At 37.1% G+C, this 25,391-nt stretch overlaps 1 protein-coding gene across 1 annotated transcript in view; it reads right to left on the bottom strand.

Annotated features, from left to right (window-relative positions):
• Window positions 1–1,301: 1,301 nt before the first annotated feature.
• The window catches only part of COG3 (component of oligomeric golgi complex 3), a 78,265-nt gene continuing 54,175 nt past the window's right edge, over window positions 1,302–25,391 (bottom strand). Inside the window, exons 20-23 of the mRNA XM_081127162.1 lie at window positions 18,795–18,870; window positions 8,749–8,876; window positions 7,876–7,974; window positions 1,302–3,399 (exon numbers count right to left, since the gene is read on the bottom strand). Of these exons, the coding sequence (XP_080983288.1) occupies window positions 3,370–3,399; window positions 7,876–7,974; window positions 8,749–8,876; window positions 18,795–18,870 (333 nt within the window). The 3' untranslated portion in view covers window positions 1,302–3,369. The remainder of the gene's footprint in view (window positions 3,400–7,875; window positions 7,975–8,748; window positions 8,877–18,794; window positions 18,871–25,391) is intronic.

Below are 25,391 nucleotides of genomic sequence, written 5' to 3'. Positions count from 1 at the left end.
TTGTTAGGTATTCTGAATTTAATAAGGAAAGTGAGGCACATCATTCTATAACTAGGCTACACTTAAAAATAAAGTCAGTGCCATGAAAACAAGCAAGCAAAACCTTAAGAGTTGTCTAAATTAAACGGTACTAAAGAGACACAATCACCAAATAAAATGTATGAGCCTGACTAAGAAGCTATGACACATTTAGGGGGACAAGTGAAGAAACTAAGATATGGGCTACCTACCTATTAGATATTACTAATTTTTTTTTTAGGTATAATAATGGTATTAAAGTTACGTAGGAGAATGTCCTGTGTTTGGAGATGCTGAAATATTTTAGGATAAAATGTCATAATGTCTTCAACTTACTTTCAAATCATTTACATGTATATGTGTATACACTGATAATTAAAACCCACGTGGTTAAAAATGTGAGAGAAAGTTCAATCTTGTAAGAAAAATTATTTTAGAATATACATGGAAAAATCCACTGCTATATTTCATAGCAGTTTGCCTTTCAGGGTTCATTTATTAAAGACTTTCGTAGTTTACGTTAAAATTTCAAACACTACAGAAATGTCTAATAGTGAACACTTTTTACAATCAGAAATTGTTTTTAAAACCCTTTATTTCCAAAAAGGAAAATATATATTCATCGGATCGTGATTTAATAGATGCCACAATTTCAAGTTTCCAGGGGTTGGGTACTGAGAAAGAGCAGACGGACACACTGGTGGAAGCGGCGCCAGGAGAAGAGTGCTCCAGAACGGAAGCAAGAAGTTAGTTCCTCTTTCTGAGTAAGGTTTTCTCGCCAACGTCCCAAAGTTCCTTTAAGGAATGGCCCCAGTGACAAACTAAGGTTGACTATTCTTTCTCACTTATTAGGTGGTAGCAGAAGAGAACTTAAAGATATGGAGTTGTTAAAGTAGGGAAAATACAAATTTGTTTTTATTGCTACTTCACTACTACTAAATTTCAACACAACCATTTGAGCTGACAGTACTCAGGAAATTGGCAGTTTTGTAAACAGAGAAAAATTTACAATCTTTCAACTAATAAAGCATTAAGATGCTTCAGAAATGTCTTTCCACAATAATCATCTTGCCAAAAGAATCCACACAGTGCAAGTATAACTGGGGAAGTCGGGATAAGATTGGCAGCGTGCACCAATGTCAATAACCTGCTTGTGACGTAGTTTTGCAAGATGTTACCATTGGGATCTCTCTCTATTATTTCTTACAACTGCATATGAATCCACAAGTTAGCACAATAAAATTTCAATTAAAAATTTTTTTAAAAGAATCCACACACAGACATGTTAGGAAGCAAAAATCTTTATTTTTTAAAAAAATTCACATTTCTTAAAAACAGCAATTTCTAGCCAAATAACATAAAGCCTTTTAAATTATTTGAAAGTATATACACTCTTTGTATAAGTAAACACTTGAAACTGTACAGATTTAAACAAATATTCATTTAGCAGACAAATTGGACCACCGTCACCTACTCAGCACTCTGTAAGGTGTTTGAGTGTTTCAGAAATAAAATATCCACACAAGAACAAGTGCTGTCAAATATTTTTATCCTTAAGAACACACTCTGCTTTGTACATCAAATTACATCAATCACAGTATAGTACAATAATCATGTCCTCATTTCTTTGGAAAGGTTTTAAAAAATCAAATATACATATAATACACAAAACTGGGTATTTTACAGTTTATTTCATTAAACATGTATTTTAAAGAGTAAGTGGAAGTAAGTACAATCTTCCTATTTCATTCATTTCATGTCAAAGAATATGGGCCTTCCTTACCTTTCACCTTCCCAAAATATGGAGTATTAAGCTCTATCAAACAACATCCATCACCAATTTAAACTGAGTTGAAAAAACAAGTGACCTGTTTAAAATGACAGACATGTAACCTATCTACACACTGAAGGCGTCTGCGTTAAGGGTCTGAGAAATGCTGCAGTCACGCAGAATGAGGTCTGCTGGCTACATTCCAGAACACTCGTCAGTGTTCCAGCTCCAGGCTAGTGTTTGTATACTCAAAATTCCTTTCGATCCAAAAAGCAGGCTACATTCACTAGGACATCAGAGGCAAAACCAACCCAATCAGAAAATAGGTATTTGTTGGGAAATTCATAGAAGTGCATTATTTAATTGATGGTCCCTGATACGTGTGGTAGGTGGTAAGGGGCAGGCCATCTTCACCCAACTTGTCTCTGTTAGTAAAATGCACTCGCTGTAGCAGGCACATGGCACAGCCACCGAATATAACGAACTACTGAAACTGAAGGCAGTGTACAGAAGGCTGGTAACCCTGGCTTTCATGCAAGGTACGCGATTCATCAGGTTTCCTTCTCTCCTTTGTGTGCTGGAGTTAATACACCTTAAAGGTCCTTCCCAATCACAAACACGGAGTGTTGTATTATGAAGATTCTTACTAAAGATACTGCACATGGGGAGGCTGCAACTCCCTGCCCTTGAACGTCTGTACTTAAGCAGTTCAAGGAGTATAGATACTGGGACCTTACATGAGGTCCTTGACTCTTGAAACTAACTCACATAAAAAAACACAAGAAAAGGGGGGTGGGAGGAGGTAGGAAAGGGCAAAGGGGGGATAGATGGTGGCAGAAAGAGACCTGACTTTGGGTGGTTGAGCCCACGATGCAGTGTGCAGAAGGTATGTTATAGAGTTGTACACTTAAAACCTGTATGATTTTATTAATCAATGTCACCCCAATAAATTCAATAATAACTTTTTTTAAAAAAAACATAGGAAGATAACACCCTGAATTCCCAGGAAAGCAGAATGTGTTCTCAGAAGCATCCAACCTACTCCAAACTAATCTTCAAAGTGATAGGAGAAACATACTGAATGTAGAAATAACATTTCTGAAAGTAAGAAAAAAAAAAAGTCACTGTGGAATGCTCAGTGGTTAAAAGTGTTGCAGTGTTTCATGCTTTAACAAACCTTACTCTCAGAAGCTTTCTAATTAGCAGTATTTCCATAAAGTTCTTCTCTGCACTACCTATTGCAACCTATTCTCATTGCACATCTTTTGCTAAGAACCATCTCACTGCATGCCCACCATAGTTACCTCTTAAAAACTAACATTTCTTGAGACCATTTAAATGAGGCAGTTACCGCTGCTCACAGATTAATCTTTGGCATTTTGATGTTTTTAAAAGGGAAACACCAATTTTTTTAACACTCTGCTTGTATTTCATTCTGTAGTCAGCAATAAGTAAGTAGCACGCTGTGTGGTTCTCGGGAACGTTCCCACATACAGTTCCTCAGGTGTCCCGCAGGCGGCATGACTCCTCAGCTGCTCCTACCGGACAGACCATTTACAAGCACGGCTGGACTGGCCTGGTTATTTAGAAACTGATAGCAAGAGGTTCAGCTGAAAAGCAAAGTGAAAGGTGTCATTAGTTCTGCTGTGATGTAAGAAAAGTTGTCCAGATCCTCAAAAACAGAATAAGAGGAAAAGTCTAAAGTGGACACAATGCTGGTCTGATTTCTGAAGCTGCCACTGGGCACTGCGTTTTGTGGAGGCCCATGGGGAGTTACACTCCATTATCTAATCCAGACCCTCAACTCATTCAGAATCCAACAGGGACGACAGAAAAAACTACATACCAGCACTGAAAAGGGGAAGAAATACATCTAAATAATCAACCTCACCTTTTTCTATGCAGTGTGCGCGTTGAGAAGCGTTGTATGTAAGAGAAATTCTTTAAATGACCAAATGACTCTCAAAAGTGTAAGAACAGGCAAGACAAGTGAATTTCAGCTCACAAGTTTACTCTTATTGAACCCAGGAGCGCCCTGTCTGCTCTGTAAAGGAGGGGGTGACACAGAGCCAGCCAGAAAACCAGAGAAATCCACCCTGGTGACAAAGGGGAAATGGCAGGCAGCCTACATACTGCAAACTGTCAGCCAGGCCCTAGCAAGACTTGCAGTTAAATGAACATGGCAGTGAACCCTTCTATAAAGTACAAGCTATTTTGGAACGAGAATTCCTCTTCTTAGGAAATACACTGTAATAAACCCAAAATAATCACCCAGCCCTGGCCGATGTGGCTCAAGTTGGTTGAAGCTTTGTCCCACGCACTGGAAGGTCACAGGTTGGATTCCTGGTTAGGACACATACCTAGGTTGCATGTTCGATATCTAGTCAGGGAGTGAACGGGAGGCAACCCATCGATATTTCTCTCTCACATCAATCTTTCTCTCTCTCTCACATTAATGCTTCTCTCTCTCTCCCTTCCTCTCTCTAAAATCAATATATTAAAAAAATAATAACCTCATAACCTCTTTTAGCAATTTATACTTCCATTGAAAGGAACAAAAAATCATCTCTGTGTTTCTCTTGGCCAAAATACAAAACATGGATCTAATCATGAGAAAAAAGACAACTTCAAATTGAGGGACATTCTACAAAACAACTGGCCTGTAATGGTAAAGAAAGGCGAAAAAGATGCAGAACTGCTCCAGATTAAAAGGAACTAATGAGCTTGATACAACAGCAACACTTGGACTGGATCCTGGATGCTACTGGGACAACTGAGAAAATCTGAATATAAACTGTGGATTAGATAATAGTATCAATGTTACATTTTCTGTTTTGATCATTGTGCGAGGGTAGAGTAAGAGAATTCCTCATTCTTAGGAAATACACTGAAATATTTCTAAGTAAAGGAACACAGTGTCTCCCAACTTCCTCTTAAATGACTTAAAAGTCGGGAGGGAGAAGAAAGGAGAAAACAACCATGATAAAGCAAATGGGGCAAACTGAACAACTGGGTAAAGTTCCTTATTACCATCTTGCATTTCTCTGTAAATGTGAAATTATAACAAAATTAAGTTGAAAAAATATTTGTACAGATGCTCCTCAACTTATGATGGGGTTACGTCTTGATAAACCCACTCTAAGTTGAAAATATTGTTAAGTCGAAAATGCACTTGATACACCTAACCTACCAAACATCACAGATTAGCCTAGCCTTTAACGTGCTCAGAACGCTTACATTAGCCTACAGCTGGGCAAACTCATCTAACTCAATGACATACAGCAGAATATCGGTTGTTTACCCTTGTAATCTGGGAGCTGTGGCTCGCTGCCCCTGACCAGCATCATGAGAGAGTATTGTACTACATTTTGCGAGCCCAGGAAAAGGTCAGAATTCGAAATTCCAAGTGTAGTTTCTACTGAGTGCATATCACTTTCACCCTATCATAAAGTCAAAAAATCATCGTAAGTCAAGGACCATCTGCAATGCCATACAATGGATGTTAAGAAAATAGGTCACTGGAAGGAGACTTGACTTGGGATGGTAAACACACAGTACAATATACAGTTGATGTGTTTAGAATTGTACCCCCGAAATCTATATAATTTTATTAACCAATGTCACTCCAATAAATTCAATTTTTTAAAAAAGGAAATGGGTCATAAACATTCAATTTCCAGGGAAATTTAAAATGGGACAGAAAGTGAGAGCAAACCAGAGGGTTCCCTCTTGGAACAATCCCTAGCATGGAAATACAAGGTTCTGGTTTCTATCATGCAGCTCTTGCCAAGTGATTTAACCTCTCAAGGCCACAGCTTCTTCATTAGTAAAATAGGGCAAATATAGGAAGGTCACGTGAAGATTAAATGAGGTGATACACGTCAAATGCTTAGAACAGTACTTGGCAGCAGGCAATAACATCGGCTATTACTACTATTATCTAGAAAATGTTAACAGTTCTGAAAGAGAATCAAGGTAGAGAGAAAATGATGGTATCTACTACTGTTTTTCAAACTGTAGGTTGCAACCCACTAGTAAATCATGAAAATAATTTAGTGGTTCAAAAGAATAGGGGAACAGAAAGACGCAAAGCAAAGCAACTGAGTTGCTCATATGCAAGCCTTTTAAGTTACAGATATATACACACATACACTAAAACATGTACCTCGCCAGCAGGAGTCAAGTGGGAGCTCAGGAACTCTGTGTTCTCAGTAAGCCCCCCCCTGCTACTCCCCATTTACATTCATGCAACTGACTATGACCGGAGGGAAAAAACTTAGACAACTATGTTGAATGGTTTCTCATGGATTTGTAACCAATGAACTCAACTGAGCCTCCCTCCTCATCACTTTAGCACCTCCTCACTCTCAGTGACGACCTTCCTTCCTGTTTCACTCACAGACCTGAAGCAGTCAGATGACAGCTTCCATGAGCTTCCATCACTGCCACTACTGCCCCGCATGTGTGCCCCTCACTCAGCCTTCTCTGCTTTTCCACATCTGAACCCCCATGCACCTAATAAAGGCTCCACCCTCAAACTGCTCCTGAGATTCCACCCCCCTTCTCTACCCAAGGACATTTTCCCAGCATCTATTAGTGTTTTTCAAACTGTAGGTTGCAGCCCACCAGTAAGTCCCTCTCTTTGGATCTTCCTCATGAACATACAAACATGCATTTCCCCCTATCTTTAAAAATAAAAAAAGGAAGGTTAATAACAATCACAAATAAAGAATTACCTATAGTTCGATAATAAAATAGTTATCTATAGGGGGAGGAAAGGAACAGGCTGGAGGAGACTAGAATGGGAAATAAGACATCTCTAAATTTACTTTGTCTATAATTCTGACTTGGAAGCTATGTAAATATTTTACCTAATTAAAAAACAAAATTAAGTCAAAATGGGAGAAAACATTTCTAAATAGTGAAAACAAGCCTAACTATATTGTAGTTAATAGTATAATCACAGAATATAATTATTTCAAATGTCTTACAAAAAAGTCTATTAAATGTACAACCCTAGAACTACAGAGATATCTTTTTAAAATATGGCCCATATATCCATACAAAGGAATATATACAACCATGAAAAAGAATGGAGTTCTGATGCACGCTACAACATGGATAAGCCTTGGAAACATTATGCTAAGAGAACAAAGCCAGTCATAAAAGGCTAGAATAGGCAAGTCCACAGAGACAGAAAGTAGATTAGGAGAAGAGCAGAGAATGGGGAATCTGCTAATGGGTATGGAATTTCTTGGGGCGGGGGGGAGGGGGGACGGGATGTTCTGGAATTAGATAGTAGTAGTGGTTGCATAATTTAATGAATATGCTAAAAACCAATGAACTGTCTACTTTAAAGGGTGAATTTTATGGTATACGCATTATATCTCAATAAAAAATGATCCATTTCTCCTCCAGCTACCACGCCATCTTTTCTCTCCCCAAATAAAAAGTACCTCAAAAGATTTATCCACACTCTCTGCCTCCAGTCTCTCTCCTCCCAGCCTCCACGCATTCCAATTAGGCTCTCACCAACCTTACCACTTTCCCCCAAATTCTCTAGTTCTTACTATACTAAAATCCTAAACTGTACTAAACTTAAAATATCATCCATATACCAGCCTACTCCTAATACATAACAGATTCTCCATAAAAACTTGCTGACTGAACTGAATGAATCGATAGTAAACAAACTGAGCTCTATATTCAGTTTTTTTAATTTAAGAAGAAGAGAGAAAACAAACACTTCTCGTATCTTATCTCTAAAATAACTTTTTTTTCCATTTGAAATGTGGGCCTCTTCTCATGCACATTGCAAAAAAATTATTCAGCAACCTAAATACCACTATTTGAATCTCTCACAAACAGTTCATTCATCTTAAACACAGCAACTTTCAATGTTAGGAAGGATCAAAAAGCAATTGAAAATTCTAAAACCATCACCAAAAATCTGACCAAGTTTGAACTCTTGCTCAGCAGAATAAAATATTGTACAATTTTAAAAAGTAAAACTAAAAACATAGTTACTCAAAGACATTACTCATGTAAAGTAACTAAGTACAAAGGATCTTGGGACTATGGATTACCTGTTCCATAGTAGGACAAGCAATGATATGGATATCTTCAGGACTGAACTCTTCCTTTAACAAAACTTGGAACTTCTGGAAGACTTGCTGAACATTATTCTTAGAAAGAGAAGAAGCAATCATATTAAATGACTCACTAAAAACATGCACAGCCATCTAAAACATGAAGCACTAAGAATGTTAAATTGTAATAACTGCCAAAATGAGTGGAGGAAATGTATCTTTCAGGGATTACCAAAGACATAGTTTGCACTTAATATTTCACATGCTGGCACAACCAGACTAAGACTTCTTACAGAATACTTCCTGGAAAAACCAAACCATAGCAAGTCCTGTCCCCTTAGAGAGTCTTCACCAGAAATTTCTTACACAAAAGATAATCAAGTTCCCAGACACAAAATGCATTTTAAAAATCAGCCAATGCCTTGGGTAAGGATGTGAGCTCAACGAAGAGCTGGAAGTTATGAGTTCTAAATCTGCTCTGACATTTAATACCTTAGTGGCTGCTGCAAGCCATTTATTTCCACTACTCACAAGTAACACAGGCAAAATTCCTGAAAGGCTGCTCTTTCAAGTGCTGGGCCACACATCCAATGTGAGGGTCTATTTATTTATTTATTTACTAATTTCTACTTTTAGGTAGAAAGTATCTTAGTGCTAAAGGTACTTAAAACAAAGTAAGGGTGGAGGTAAAAAGGTATAATCAGACAAATGCCAGCTTCGTAAGCCTTTCAAGAACCACAGTGATTATTAGTCAACTTCACCAGAATAGTGCACCAACAGGAAGAACTATTTTTAAGAGGAAAATGGTAGACAAGGCCAGAACACCTGAAGAGACTGAACGACATTCAAATAAATTATCATGATACTCACCCTAACGGGTTTAAACAAGATGAACTCGGTATCTTTATTGGATAGGTACAATGACATACTTCTTAAGGTAAGAGGCAGCTTTGCTTTTATTGTCTTGTAGACACTTGACACAAGGTCACTGACCTTTGCTGGAAAGAAATTAACCTCATTAGTGTCACAAAGAAAAAGAGAATAAACATTTCCATTTTAATTCAGAGGGAAATAAAGGGAGAGAAAAATAGCGAAAGAAAAAACTCTTTATCTCCCCAAAGAAAGCTTTCACTTTTCTTGCTTATTTATTAAGTTTAGTCACAAGCCCTATAATCCTTAAGTATCTTCTAAATATAAAATTCTAACCCCTAGGGTTAAGGCAGCAAAAAGAACTACCCCCATGTGCTTCAGGACATTGCTGGGGCTGTGATGCGGTTGGTGCCTTTGGAACTTGGAGATTAAGTGTCTAGATAAATATACTAAAAAACCATTTGCAGAAAGATGTTAATAAGAATTACTTCATAATGAATGAGCTTATTCGTTTGCAGAACTGACTCACAGTAAGAGATGCTCTCTGCCTTACAGGATCATTCAGAAAATAGCCACACATATTTAATGGGAACTAAAAATTCATTTGTTACATTCTAAACTGTATTATCAGAAAAGGAATAGAATTCCAGAAAACTGTAACTGAAATAATTACATAGCCCGTGTGGCTCAGTGGTTAGAGAGTCAGCCTGCGCATGGAAGGGTTATGGATTTGATTCCCAGTCAAAAAGTTAAAATGGAAAAGAAGAGTAGCAATCTGTATAAAAGTATTTAAAGGGGGAAATTACCTAGGAAGTGACAAAAGGAAAAGACTGATTAATCATTTCAAATATGTTCAACCTCTCATAATTTTAAAAATGCATATTAAGATATTTTCAGATTGGCAAAAAAATTAAGATTGTGAATAAAGACATTTGCCAGGGGTGTGGGGAAACAGGCACCCTCATCTACTGATGATGGGAGTACAAACTGGTTCAACCTCTTCGAAGGAATGAATATTAGGCGAAATCGACTATTCGCATACTCTGTCACTTAACATTTCCACTGCTAGAAAAATGCCAAAATATTTGTGTACAGGGACATTTATTAAACAGTGTATGGAAAAGAAAAATGGTAAAAATAATTTAAATAACATTGATAAAATTATTAAAGAAATTGTGCTACAGGGATATATTCTATGCATCCATTAAACAGAATGGGAAGAGCTGGAGAGACTGGTACAGAAAGGACTCCAAGCTACAGAATAAGTTTAAAAAGCAAGGAATACAATATAACCTATTTGTACATGTTTTAAGTTCATATATGCTAGTACATACATAAATAACTTGGGTAGGAAAACCATTACTAGTGGTCACCTCTGAGAGGACTAGTTTGGAGGTAGAGAACAGAATTACTTTTCATTTTATATTTTCCCACAATTCAAATTTTATGTATGTAAAAAAACTTTTTTTAATTGAGGAGGGTTGTGGTAGAGCAGGATAGAAAAGAGCTAACACTCTCAAGAAGAAAGAACAAATAATCCAGAAATTGCTTATTTTTCATAAAACACATGAAAGCTCCTTTAAGACAATGAATTCCACAGGCTCTGGTTCTGTCATCACTAACACACTTCAAGGATCACTAAGACAGTTTTCAGAGCCCTTGATCACCAAGAGGTGTGTGTGGAGCCTGGTAAATAAAGTAATCCTCCCTTATCCGAGGTTTTCCTTTCCACAGTTTCAGTTACCCTCAGTCCACCACAGTCCAAAAATATTAAATGGAAAATTCCAGAAATAAATAATATGTAAGTTTTAAATTGCACACCATTTTGAGAGTATGATGAACTCTTGCCATCCTAGCCAGGACATGAATCGTCCCTTTGTCCACTGTATCCAGGCTGTATTTGCTTGTGAGTCACTTAGGAGCCATCTCAGTTATCAGACTGACTGCTACAGTATCTCAGTGATTGTGTTCAAGTAACCCTTATTTTACCTGCAGTGATGCTGGTAATTTGGACACGCCAAAGAGAAGCCACAAAGTACATGTATGTACAGGAAAAAGCATAGTATTTACAGGATTCTGAACTATCCTTGGTTTCAGGCATCCACTGGGGGGTGGGTAGGGGTGTCTTGGACTGTGTCCCCTGTGGATAAAGGGGAATATTGTATCTTCCAATTCCCAAAAAGACATATTTCCCAGAGTGAATTAGCAAAATAGCATCCTAAATTATAACTAGATCTCTTGTGAGTTTACCATGAAATGAACCCGGGAACCTAATCAAATCTGCATGAACCAGTAACACTGGGTTTCCAGAGGCCCACAACAAGTCCCTCGATTGTTTTTGATGCTCCCATCTCAAAAGCCCAAAAACCTCTCTTTGACGTTTAAGTGTGGGCTTCTTGCATAACAGATCAAGAAAAAGCAACTCCACAGCCAGCCCTACGAGGCTAGACAGAAAATACAAGTGGGTAAACTGCAGCGCCACCATTTTATTCGCCAAGATCTCCTCACTTAGGAAAAAACAAAATAACAAAGCAGCAAGTCTTATTTCAACCTGTGCTTCTGTCAGTTCCCTTTCATCTTTACTAATGACAGCTCTAGTGATGCCTAGAGCACAACACACCAACACTGGGGGTTCTATTAGAATTCCACTCGAGGAAATGACAGCCTCTACTTTGGGTGAAAGGATCTTTCCAAAGGGGCACTATGCATCAAGGCCCTGGGCTTGGCTGTACTAAATATAAATACATCCATGCCTATTTGTTGGTGTCTACCTATTTGAAGACAGATTATGCCCATGAGTTACATTTACATAAATGTTCAAAATAAAATCAGTTCCTATTTCTAAATAAGCTCTGTAAGTGACTGAAACCTTGAGACCAAGGCCAGATTAATCCAAAGGTGATCAGAATTCTTTCTAGAACTGTGCTGAATAATGGGCTAATAAGTCTGCTCCTGACTTTAAGGGCTCAAAATAGGTGTTCAGCCCTAGCCGGTTTGGCTCAGTGGTTAGAGCATCAGCCTGCAGACTGAAGGGTCTCAGGTTCGATTCCAGTCAAGGGCACATACCTCAGTTACAGGCTTATCCCTGGCCCTGGTTGGGCAGATGCAGGAGGCAACCAATCGATGTGTCTCTCTCACATCAGTGTCTGTCTGTCCGTCTGTCTCTGTCTCTCTCTTTCCCTTCCACTCTCTCTGAAAAGCAATGGAAAAAAAATATCCTCGGGTGAGGATTTTAAAAAAAAGTGTCCACCACGAGGCTAACTATAGTTAGAATTTCCAGTATTGTCAGTAAGAGAATCTGGTTTTCTGTCTTCTGATAGAATGTACTGCAACATCAAGTATGCTCTCTGCCCTTCAGTGAGGTGGCAAAGATCTCAATCTAGTACAGTAAATAAAAGGCCTAAAGCATGTTACAAAGTTTCCTTGCAATAAAGCAAATCAAAATATACTGAAATCAACAAAGTTCACATGGCAAATTTTTTAAATAAAAGCCTGTCTTCCTTTCAATATAATTGATAACTCTACATTTACAAATCTTCCTAAGAGATACAGAGCTACTCTTTCCTTTTTTTTTTTTTTTTTAATATGTCTTTATTGATTTCAGAGAGAGGAAGGGAGAGGAGAGAGACAGAAACATCAATGATGAGAGAGTCACTGATTGGCTGCCTCCTGCACGCCCCCCCCCCCCACTGGGGCTCAAGCCTGCAACCCTGGCATGTTCCCAGACGGGGAAACGAACTGCGATCTCCTGGATCCTAGGTCGATGCTCAACCACTGTGCCATGCCTGCTGGGCCAGAGCTACTCTTTCGACTTCTTAGTTCTAGTTCAACTTCAAAATAACATGAGGCATTAAACAATAATAATTGACAATTTTAAAATGGTCTCAATTCGTTTTCCCAAAAGAAATACTGGACAGGTGTAACATTCTTTTATATGGAAAACCAATCATATTATAAACTAATTCCAAATTATATGCCTGTAGGCAGCCAATTTTTTATGGATGCTAAGCCAGAATCATTCTTTGGATCTCCCTTACTATAGGCAAATAGTTTCCCTACCAACTTGAACACAGCTTATCCCAAATTAAAACACTGATTCTTTCACCATTTTGCCCTTTTTAGTTTCAAAGAATCACTAGCACAATATAGGCCAGTGGATGGCCCAAAATGCCATCTAACAAAATTATTTATTCTTGTTTAATGGCAACTTAAAATGTCACAAAATGTACCTAAAACAACCCACAAAGTTAGTCATAATTTTAAATGTTCAACATCTAATGCTAACACACACACACACACACACACACACACAAAAGCCACAGCAAAATCTCCTAGGTTAAAAACCCCAAACAACTGGGTTTGGAGAGATTCCTAACTGGTGAACACGGTGAGATTTAGGGAGGGTGGTGCTCTTGGAAAAGGCCAGACTGGAAATACAACTAAATTGGAAATCATTCACCCAGAATTATCAACTGAGGTCCAGCTGAGGTGAAGACTTATATCAAGGAAGGAGAGAAAACACCTGGAGACTGAGATCTTGTGTATGTTTTGGGTTTCTTTTTTCTTGTTCTGTTTTGTTTTGTTTTGTTTTGTTTTGTTTTGTTTTGTTTTGTTTTGTTCTGTCAGCACCTGCACAACAAGTCGCATGGGGAAGTTGGGGGTGAGCCTCACAGTCAGCCAGCCTGAGAGGAGATTCCTCCCATGAATGGGGCAACAACATTCAAGACCCAATCACAACAGGAAAGCCCAAATAACTCACACAAGGGACATTCCTAGAGCACCCAGCTCAGGAGATCTAAGAGACTGCACTGTTGGGTCTCACAAAACACTTACTACATAAGACCACCTCACGAAGATGGGAGGTATAGCAATTTGATCTAATACACAGAAACAAATACAAAGGGGCAGCAAAAATGGGGAGACAAAGAAACCACCCCCAAATGAAAGAAAAGGAGGAAACTCCAGAAAGAGAGCTAAATGAAATGAAGGCAAGCAATTAAACAGATATAGAGTTCAAAGTAATGGTTATAAGGATGCTCAAGGTACTTAGTGAGAATTTCAAGAAATTTAGTGCAACTACAACAGAATGAAACAAGAAACAGAAACCATAAATAAGAATCAGTTGGAAATGAAGAACAACGTATCTGACAACAAAAATACACTGGAAGGAATCAAAAGTAGATTAAATAAGGCAGAAGATAAAATCAGTGACTTGGAAGACAAGGTAGAAAACAACACTCAATTAGAGCAACAAAAAATTAAAAAGCAGGAGCAGAGTTTAAGGGAACTTTGGAACAACATGAAATGTATCAACATCCACATCATAAGGATACCAGAAGTAGAAGAGAGTAAGCAAGGATAGAGAACCTGTTTAAAGAAATAATGACAGAAAGCTTCCCTAACCTGGTGAAGGAAAATGTCACAGAAGGAATCACAGAGAGTTCCAAACAAAATGAACCCAAAGAAACCCACTCCAACACACATTATAATCAAAATGACAAAAGTTAAAGACAAAGAAAGGATCTTAAAGGCAGCAAGAAAGAGAAAGAAAGTTACTACAAGAGAGTACCCATTACAATGTCAGCTGATTTCTCAACAGAAACACTTCAGGCCAGAAGGGATTGGCATGAAGTATTCAAAGTAATGAAAAACAAGGACCTGAACTCAAGACTCCTCTATGCAACAGGGCTATCATTTGAAATTGAAGGGAAAATAAAGAGCTACCCAGACAAAAAAAAGGGTAAAGGAGTACATTACCACCACACCAGCATTGCAGGAAATGTTAAAGGGAGCCCTTTAAGAAGAAGAAGAAATTGAGAGAGAGAGGAACATAGGTATAAAGAAAAAAAAAATAGCAGTAAATAAGTGCTATCAATAATAACCTAAAATGTAAATGGCTTAAATGTTCCAATCAAAAGACATAGGGTAGCTGAATGAATAAGAAAACATGACCCATATATATGCTGTGTACAAGAGACCCATCTCAGAACAAAAGATTCACACAGATTGAAAGTGAAAGGAAGAAAAAAATTTTCCCATGCAAACGGAAACCAAAAAAAACCGGGAGTAGCAATATTTATATCTGACAAAATAGATTTCAAAGCAAAGGCCATAACAAGAGACAAAGAAGGCCACTACATAATACTAAAGGGATTGATATAACAAGAGGATATAACCCTGGTAAGCATATATGCACCCAATATAGGAGCACCTAAATAAATACAAAAAAGTTCTTGGAAGACTTTAAGGGAGAAATCGACAGCAATACAATCATAGAAGGGGACTTTAACACCCCACTAAGAAAAAAATCACACAAAAAATCAACAAGGAAAGAGAGACCTTAAACAACAAATTAGATCACGTGGATTTAACTAACGTTTACAGAACATTCCACTGCAAAGCTGCAGAACAGACATTCTTCTCAAGCGCACATGGGACACTCTCAAAGATAGAACACATATTAGGACACAAAATAAGTCTCTACAAGTTCAAGAGGACCGAAATCATATCAAGCATCTTCTTGGATCACAATGGCATGAAACTAGAAATCAATTACAATAAAAACACTCAAAAACATTCAAACACATGCAGGCTAATTAGCATCATATTAAACAATGAATGTGTTACCAATGAAATCAAGGGAGAAATCAAAAACTTCCTGGGAACAAACGAAAATGAACATACAACAACCCAAAATCTATGGGACACAGCAAAAGCAGTCCTGACAGGGAAGTTCATAGCATTACATGTCTACTTCAAGAAACAAAAAAAAGCTCTAATAAATTATGTAACACTACAACTAAAAGAATTAGAAAGAGAACAAGAAAAGCTCAGCGTAAGTAGAGGGAAGGAAATAATAAAGATCAGAGTGGAAATAAATTACATAGAGACTAAAAAACAATATAAAAGATCAATGAATCCAAGAGCTGGTTCTTTGAAAAGATAAACAAGATTGATGAACCTTTAGCCACACTCATCAAGAAACAAAAAGAGAGGACCCAAATAAATAAAATCAGAAACAAAACAGGTGAAGTAACAACTGACACCACAGAAATACAAAGGATTGTAAGAAAATACTATGAACAACTATATGCCAACAAGCTGGACAACCTGGACAAAATGGACAAATTCCTAAGAAATGCAATCTTCCAAAACTGAATCAGGAAGAATCAGAAAACCTGAACACACCAATAACAACTGATGAATCTGAGGCAGTAATCAAAAAACTCCCAGCAAAAAGAAGCCATGGTCCAGACAGATTCACAGGGGAGTTTTACCAAACATTCAAAGAAGTACTACAGTTATCCTCCTCAAACCATTCCAAAAAAATCCAAGAGGAAGGAACACTTCCAAGCTCCTTTTATGAGGCCAGATTTATCCTAATCCCCAAACCAGATAAAGACACTATAAAGAAAGAGAATTACAGGCCAATATCCCTGATGAACATAGATGCTAAAATCCTCAACAAAATATTAGCAAATCGGATCAAGCAATATATTTAAAAGATCACACATCATGACCAGGTGTGATTTATTCCACGAATGCAAGGCTGGCAGAATATTCCCAAATAAATAAATGTGGTACATCACATAAACAAACTGGAAGACCAAAGTCACATGATCGTATCAATAGATGCAGAAAAAGCATTCAACAAAATCCAGCACCTATTTTTGATAAAAACTCGCAGCAAAGTGGGAATGGAGGGATCATACCTCAACATAATAAAGGCCATATATGACAAACTACAGCCAACATCATACTAAATGGGCAAAAAATTAAAAGCATTCCCCCTAATAACAGGAACAAGCCAGGGATGTCCACTTCCACCACTGTTATTCAACATAGTACTGGAAGTCTTAGCCACAGCGGTCAGACAAGAAGAAAAAATAAAAGGCACTCAAATTGGAAAGGAAGAAGTAAAACTGTCATTATTCACAAATGACATGATATTGTACACAGAAAATCCTAAAGACTCCACCAAAAAACTACCTAGATTAAATAAATGAATTCAGCAATGTAGCAGGATACAAAATTAATACACGAAAATCGATGGCATGTCTATACACCAATAATGATCTCTCAGAAAGAGAAACTAAAAAAACAATTTACCACTGCAACAAAAAATTTAAGGTATTTAAGAATAAACTTAACCAAGGTAAAAGACCTATACTGAGAAAACTACCAGATGTTGAAAAAAGAGATAGAAAAAGATGTAAAAAAGTGGAAGAATATACCGTGTTAATGGATTGTTAGAATTAACATTATTAAAATGTCCATACTACCCAAAGACAAATACTCCAAAAATTCATATGGAATCAAAAAAGACCCCGAATGCCTCAGCTATCTTGAGAAAGAAGACTAAAATTGGTGGGATCACAATACTGGATATCAAGTTATACTACAAATCTGTAATCAAAACAGCTTGGTACTGGCACAAGAATAGGTATATAGATCGATGGAACAGAACAGGAACCCAGAAATAGACCCAAGCCATTACACTCAATTAATATTTGATAAAGGAGGCAAGAGCATACAATGGAGTAAAGACAGTCTCTTCAATAAGTGGTGTTGGGAAAATTGGACAGGTACATGCAAAAAAAATGAAACTACACTGCTAACTTACACCATACACAAGAATAAACTCAAAGCAGATAAAAGACTTAAATGTAAGTTGTGAAACCATAAATATCCTAGAAGAAAATGTAGGCAGCAAAGTATCAGATATTTCATATAGCAGAATTTTCACGGCTACATCTCCTAGGGCAAAAGAAACAAAGGAAAAAAAATAAACAAATGGGACTACATCAAACTAAAATGCTTCTGGCACAGCAGAAGGAACCAGCATCAACCACTATGGAAAACAGTGTGGAGTTTCCTCAAAAAACTGCCATTTGACCCAGTGATCCCACTTCTAGGAATAGATCCTAAAAAGTCTGAAACACCAATTATGAAAGAATATATGCATCCTTATGTTCATAACAGCTCAATTTACAGTAGCTAAGATCTGGAAACAGCCCAAGTGTCCATCAGTAGATGAATGGATAAAAAAACTGTGGTACATTTACACTGTGGAATACTATGCAGCTGTAAAAAAGAAGGATCTCTTACCCTTTGGGACAGCATAGAGGGACCTGAAGAGTATTACGCTAAGTGAAATAAGCCAGTCAGAGAAAGACAAGTATCACATGATCTCACTTATATGTGGAATCTAATTAACAAAATAAACTAACAAACAAAATAGATCCAGAGACATTGAACCATGTTTCAAAGGGAATGGGGGTGGTGGAGAGAGATTAACCAAAGAATTTAAATGCATACACGCATAAACCATGGACACAGATAATAGTGTGGTGAAGGCCTGGGGAGGGGGCAGAAAAAGGGGGAGGGGGTTAATGGGGGAGAAAAGGGGGATATCTGTAATACTTTCAACAATAAAGATAAATTTTTTTTAAATGTAAACAAAAAAAACAAAAAAAACTTTCTGGCACACAAAAAATATACATTTAAGAAAGAGTAAGAATGGGAACATCTCAAGCATATCTGCCAATGAGACAATAATACTGCCTGCCCACTCCCAACTGACACCACAATTTTTATCATTTTTTTCAAACACTCTAAAACATTAAAAAGAGGGTGTAGTGTGTATAAAACGAGGAATGAAATAATGTACCACATTCCTTCATATAATACTTGAAAATAGTAGCATTCTCTCCATAATTTCATGCTATCATATAAAGTATTTTCATCAAAGCTGTATAACACAATGAAAACTGGGTGTACAGAAACCAGCAACCCCAGTGTCTCCATCTACGCCACATTTTATTTTTAACTGTGTGTGCATGTGTTTTTTAAATTCTTCCTTCCTTGAAATATTTGTTGAAATGCAAGTAGTGCTGGCCAATAAAAAAGTCCTGTCAGCTCCAAACTACATCTTGTATTAACCCAAGAGTAGGAAACCAACTCCAAGCTGTCAGAGCAAGGACTATATAAATGGAAGTTAATCAATATCCTAAAAAAAGAAACCCCAGATAGTTAAATGTGAATACCTGGTTGTGCCCATGGCTGCTGTGAGAGAGTGTACTTGGGTCCTCCCTGACTGGCCATTGTTTTTAATGCTGAAACCTGGAAGAGACAAAAAAAGTTTCATTTTCACTGATGACAAATTAAACTAGTACTTCTCTCAGAAGATATATGCCACTATTTGAACCTATTAAAACATAACAATAATCAAATTTACAGCCCTAATAGAAAATATATATCTCATAGTTCTTTACAATAAAGTATTTTAGTAAAACTTATTTTGTCATTTCAAGACATATGTTGTCTTGTAAAAAATCATGCCAACGTCCTGAGGCATTCTACCTGAAACTCTGAGCCAAAAATGAGGAAGCAGGGAAATGTTAACATAAAACAGGCCTCTCTTTGAGTGAACTGTTATGTTAATATTAAGTTATTATCGTATGTTATTAGAAAAATGTCAGCAGCTGAACAAAATCTCCTTTTTATACCAAGAGGGTCTTTTTCTTTATTATATTATAGGCAGAGAGAATGTTATTTTAAAAAACAAGATTTTCAAATAGCATCAAAAGGCACCCTTGACCAACTAGTGCTATGGTTACAGACTTGGATGCCCATCTTCTAGTCATCTCTCTTTTCATTCCTCAGTATCAGTACAGAGAAGCAAAACCAAAAAAAGTAGTCAGCTTCTTGAATAAGACTGTTCTTAAGATGGCAAATCATGGTGGGGTTAAGGTATAACTGGGAAGGGGGAAGGGCAGAAACTGCATAAAATAGTCTTTTAATATGCTTTTATTGATTTCAAAGAGAGGAAGGGAGAGGGAGAGAGAGATAGAAACATCAATCGGAAAGAAACATTGATCAGAAGCCTTCTGCATGCTCCCTACTGGGGGATTGAGCCCAAAACCGGGGCATGTGCCCTGACTGGGTATCGAACCCTGACCTCCTGGTTCCTGGGCTGATGCTCAACCACTGAGACACAAGAGCTAGGCAGCATAAAACGTTTTTTAAAAATAGAGTGTTAGGTGCCAAAGGTGCAGCCCATGACCTAGACCTCACCAGATAGTCCCATTAGAAAAATTTGAGCACCAACTCTTTAGATCTCATAAAGGACACACAAATATTTAAGCAGAGAATGGGCACAGACAGCATATAATGTTAACTCGGAGCTTTCCAGCCTTCTCTCTATTTCTACCGAGTTCATATTTATGAACCACTCTAGGTCTTTGCTTGCACTGCCATAAGTATAAAATCACCCCTTTCCTACAACTACTCAGTTCTTCATGTCTTTACTTCTCATTGTGAGATGTGACTTTTAAAAGCAATCATACATATGATTATAGATTAGACAGTGCTAAAAGAAAACACCTTCATGTTTAGTGTTGGGGTAGAAGTTCATATGAAAACATCTGGCTCAGATATTTTCTATCAAACTCAAAAACTGTAGTGGGCTTGCGCTGCCCTGGCCAGGTGACTCAGTTGATTGGAGCGTCGTACTGCACACCAGAAAGGTTGTGGGTTTGACTCCGTCAGGGCACCTCTCTTTCTCTTTCTTTCTCTCTCTCTCTCTTATCTCTCTCTCTAAAATCAATAAACATATCCTCGGGTGAGGATTAAAAAACCCAAAAAGCTGTTGATATTTTATTATTCTAAAATTTCATCATAATGAATATTATATTGGTCATATTAGTTTCAGGTGTATAATATAGTGATTTGAGATTTTTATACCTTAAAATGTGATCAACCCACTAATACTAGTAATCTGTCACCTTGCAAACTTATCACAATATTATTGACTATATTCCTCTTCCCCTTTTTACCTATCCTTCCATCCCCCTCCCTTCTGTAACCATTCCTTTGGTCTCTGTTTTCATAAGTCTGTTTTTGTTTTGTTTTGTTTTTAGATTCCACATATAAGTGAAACCATACAGTGTTTGTGTTTGATTTATTTCACTTAGCAAAATACACTCTAGATCCATCTATGTTGTTGCAAATGGCAAGATTTCATTATTTTTTTACTGCTGTGTAATATTCCATTGTAAATATATACCACATCTTCTTTATTTTTTATCCATTAATCTATCAATGGAAACCTAGGTTGCACCTATATTTTGGCTCTTATAAATAATGTTGCAATGAACATAGGGGTGCACATATTTTTTCAAACTAGTGTTTTCGTTTTCTTTAGATAAATATCCAGAAGTGGAATTGCTGGATCATGTGGTATCTCCATTGTTAGTTTTTTGAGGAATCTCTATACTGTTTTCCAGAGGAGCTGTACCAGTTTGCAGTCATCTTGAAACAAACTTTTAAGTAGGGCTTGGACCAGTTGTGGGTGTAGAAAGAGCACAGCACTTGGAGTCAGGAAAGCTGAGCTCTGCAGCCCTCTGCACCTCCTGACTGAAATAGTAATAAGCAAGTCACTGAGTTTTTACCACTGCTCCCAAATAATTTTCAATGTAAATATATAAACATACTAATCTGTCTACACTTACAAAATAGAAAACATGGTGCTCTGAAAACTTTTCCCCATTTAAATTTAAATTCTAGACACTCTTCTGTATTCAACAGTTATCTTTTTTTTTTTAATCCTCACTCGAGGATATGTTTATTGATTTTAGAAAGGAAGGGAGGGAGGGAGAGAAAAAAGGAGGGAGGGAGAGAGAGAGAGGGAGAGAGAAACATCGTTCGGTTGCCTCCTAGACTTGCTCCGATTGGGGATAGAACCTGTAACCTTTTAGTGTACGGGACAACTCTCCAAACAACTCTCCAGCCAGGCCCCAACAGTTATCTTTTAATAGTAATGGATGCCTATTATTCCACTGATTATTCCAGAACTTAACCAATTTCATCACAACTGTGTATAATTATTTATATATTACAAATACAAACTTGTATATTCATCTCTATTTACTATCTAGATAATATACTTATCTTTACATTAAACCTCAAGTAGTATTTTCTTCAAAAGTATTCCCCAATTAACCCCATCTTTTTTTTTTTTTTAATCTTCACCCAAGGATATGTTCATTGATTTGAGAGAGAGAGAGAAAAACATCAATGTGGGAGAGAAACATCAACATATTGCCTCCCATACACAACCCAGGGATAGAACCTAAAACCTAGGTATGTGCCGTGACCGGGAATCAACCTTTGGTATAAGGGATGATGCTCTAACCAATTCAGCCACCTGGCCAGGGCAGCCCCATCTATTTTTAAAAACCCTACAGGATGAACACAGGCCCATTGTCTCATAATGACACTGCTGCAGACATCTAATGCTTACATATTTTCTATCTTAATCTCCCATTAGGTTATAACTTCTTAAAAACAAATTGAATCTATAGGTCAAAATCTATTAAACACACCACATCAAGAAAAACTTTTTAATTTATAGTATTGCTGAGAAAATTAAAAATACCTCAAAGGGAATATTAAGAATAAACTTGTGCCCGGCCGGGCGTGGCTCAGCAGTTGAGCGTCGACCTGGGATCCAGGCGATCAGGGTTCGATCCCCGGTCAGGGCACATGCCCAGGTTGCGGGCTCTATCAATGACTCATCATTGATGTTTCCATCTCTCTCTCCCTCTCCTTTCCTTTCTCTGAAATCAATATATATTTAAAAAAAAAAAAAGAATAAACTTCTTAGCAAATTGCTTGAAAGAAAATATATATTGCTAAATACAAATCTGAGTTTTTAGCATAAACTGGTTTCTACAAACTAAGTCATAGTTTCTTTTAAGCAACACTCAGTATGATGAAATTCTATAACAATAGAAAAGTATCAAGTTTCTGAGTTTGAGAGAAAATATCTGATCCAATATTTGGGGGTTTTCATATGAACCTCTATCCCCAACATTTAGAACAGTATTACATTCCCTAGGGCCATTCAAATACTTAGAGAAAACATTCTTTTCCAAGGATCAAGAAATAAGGCATTAGAGCATGTATGTTCTTCTAGAACTTACTTTTCTCAAGAAATTTCATGAATTATACCCCCAAATCAGGATGTTTGCACTAGACATATTAAGATGTAGAAATGTTTATCTCAGTATGCTGGATCACTCTGCAAAACTTTACGTTCTCAATCTGTGAAGTAAAGTTGTTGTACTTACTACAAGTACCAGGGATATAATGGGGATTAATGAAAATGAAGCAGCTCAAGAAGAGCCCAAAGAAGGAGCTACATAAAGTAAAAAAAGTCAATTAACAACAGGGGATCAGAATCAAACCCTGAGTCTTTAGGCTCAAAAGTAAGTCTTCTGACAACCTAAGAATATTCTCTACACACTCACAGTTTGTTTTATTATACAAGCCCATATGCATTTATAAAATCAGTCCAAATTTAGAAACAAGCTGAGGACATTTTGATGATGAGACTTACATCCAAATGGTAAATACTGAGATCTACAAGCATACGTCCAAATGAAAGATAAAACACTGTTACCTTTCTGTACCTATGAATGCTGTTTTCTTATAGTCATTTATCAAGGTACAAGCACTGGTTGCCTTATAAAATGCCAACTATAATAAAAGAGGCACAAGATTCTACACTTGCAGATTTACCTTTAAAAAATCATTTTAAAGCTTTTAAATTCTTTATTCTGTCTCTACTATTCAGAATAGTAGCAATCACCAGGAAAAAGCGAAATGTTTGGCCCACAAATTCTAAGAAGCCATGTCTTAAATGATCACATATATCTGTGTGAACTCTAGTGCTTACATTATATGTTTGTGCGTGCATGTGTGTGTGATGTGTACCTTTATCTCTAACTCACTCTATGCCAACAGGACAGGGGAAGGGTCCTGAATTCAGAATAAGATAACATAATAGGGATGCTCAGTCCTCTACTAAATATGTTGACTGTAAACTCAATTAGGAGCAGTGAAGGACCAGGGTTGAAAAAAAAAATGAGGCACCTGTGAAAGATCTAAGCAAGCACACCACAGACTGAGAAGGGGAGATGAGATTGACTTCTCAATGATGATTAGAGGAGGGCCTTTCCCTCACCAATCCCATGGTGAGGGGAATATAAAAAGAGATACATGAACCCTGGACAGTGTGGCTCAGTTGGTTGGGCCTTGTCCCATGCACCAAAAGGTTGAGGGTTTGGTTCCCAGATCACATGCCCAGGTTTTGGGCTTGATCCCTTATAGCTAGTATGCAGGAGGCCACCAAGTGATGTTTCACTCTCACATCAATGTTTCTCTCTCACATCAATGTTTCTCTCCCTCTCCCTTCCTCTCTCTCTAAAAATCAATAAAAATATATTTTTTAAGAGATGCATGGCCCGACCAGTGTGACTCAGTGGTTTAGCCCACGTACTAACAACCCCCCCCCAGTTCAATTCCCAGTCAGGGCACATGCCCGGGCCTTGGCTCAATCCCCAACAGGGGGCGTACAGGAGGCAGCCAATAGATGATGATGTTTCTTTCTCATCAATGTTTCTCTCTCTCTCCCTTTCCCTTCCTCTCTCTCTAAAAATCAATAAAAACGTATTTTTTTAAAAAAATTAGAAAATGAAAAGAGAGGCATGAACAGTTTAGCTATATATAGTTCCCCACTATAGACATGTAGAATGTCCATGGAGAATCATTACATAATTCAGACTTGGAATACATACTTTCTACACAAGCCTCTAATTTTTAAAAATTGTTCATAGTGTCCAAAATGCACAACTATACAGTTCTACCAGATTTATCAAACATATACTAAGGTCAGGTTGGAGAACTACATCAGTCAATTTTCATTCTCTTGATTTCAAGAAACTATACTTTTCTAGAAAAACCCTTTAATCCTAGATTTCATACTAACAGGAAGTTTCGCTCTGCTGCTGTTATTGCAAAATATTCATCTATAATATTTCCCACCAGTGTTAATATAGATGCTCTCCCAAAAATACAGAGTGGGACAAAAGTAGGTTTACAGTTGTAAGTACACAAAACACAGGTTATTTTTGTATTAATTTATTATTTTTGTATTATTTTCCATCCAAACAACTGTAAACATACTTTTGCCCCATCCTGTACAAACTATAATCTACAAGCTGGTTTTCCATCAGTAAAAACTATAATAACATATCAATAAATTACAAAGTATCAATACTTGCACCATTTTTTAAAAGTTAAGACCTGGAAGAAAACATTTCTACTGTCTCTTCTTAAAATTAAGTGGTAGGAAGAAAACATACACACCCTCTCCAAATATTTGACACGAGTGGACTAAAATTCACTAAACAATTAACATATTCCAATGATAAACAAAGAGTAGTCTGGTTTAACATTTCTATATTTGCTTTTTTGGTATTTATTATTTTTTAAAACTAACACATTGTTTTTATCACAGGCTTCAGGTGTTAATGTTGATGGGCCCAGCAACACATTACTAATGAACAATTTGCTTAAATGTCTCCTGGTCATTTCATAATCTTGTCTCCTGTTAAGACTCAAATAAGTAAGTTTAAGAGAAAAGTCTGTGATATTCTATTCTTTTTATGATATCTTCTAATACAAGTCTGGACAAGCAGCAGAGGCTTAATAAATTAAACAAAAGTTAATTTCAAGACTTAAACATCTTTATGAGAAAAGTTCTTAGTAACAAAACTTAAATTTTTTTTTAATGATTA

Source organism: Miniopterus schreibersii, assembly GCF_964146895.1.
Source record: "Miniopterus schreibersii genome assembly, chromosome: 2".
In the NCBI taxonomy this organism is placed as follows: domain Eukaryota; kingdom Metazoa; phylum Chordata; class Mammalia; order Chiroptera; family Miniopteridae; genus Miniopterus; species Miniopterus schreibersii.
Note: the sequence above shows the minus strand (reverse complement) of the source record. Positions and strands in the feature narration are given on the sequence as shown.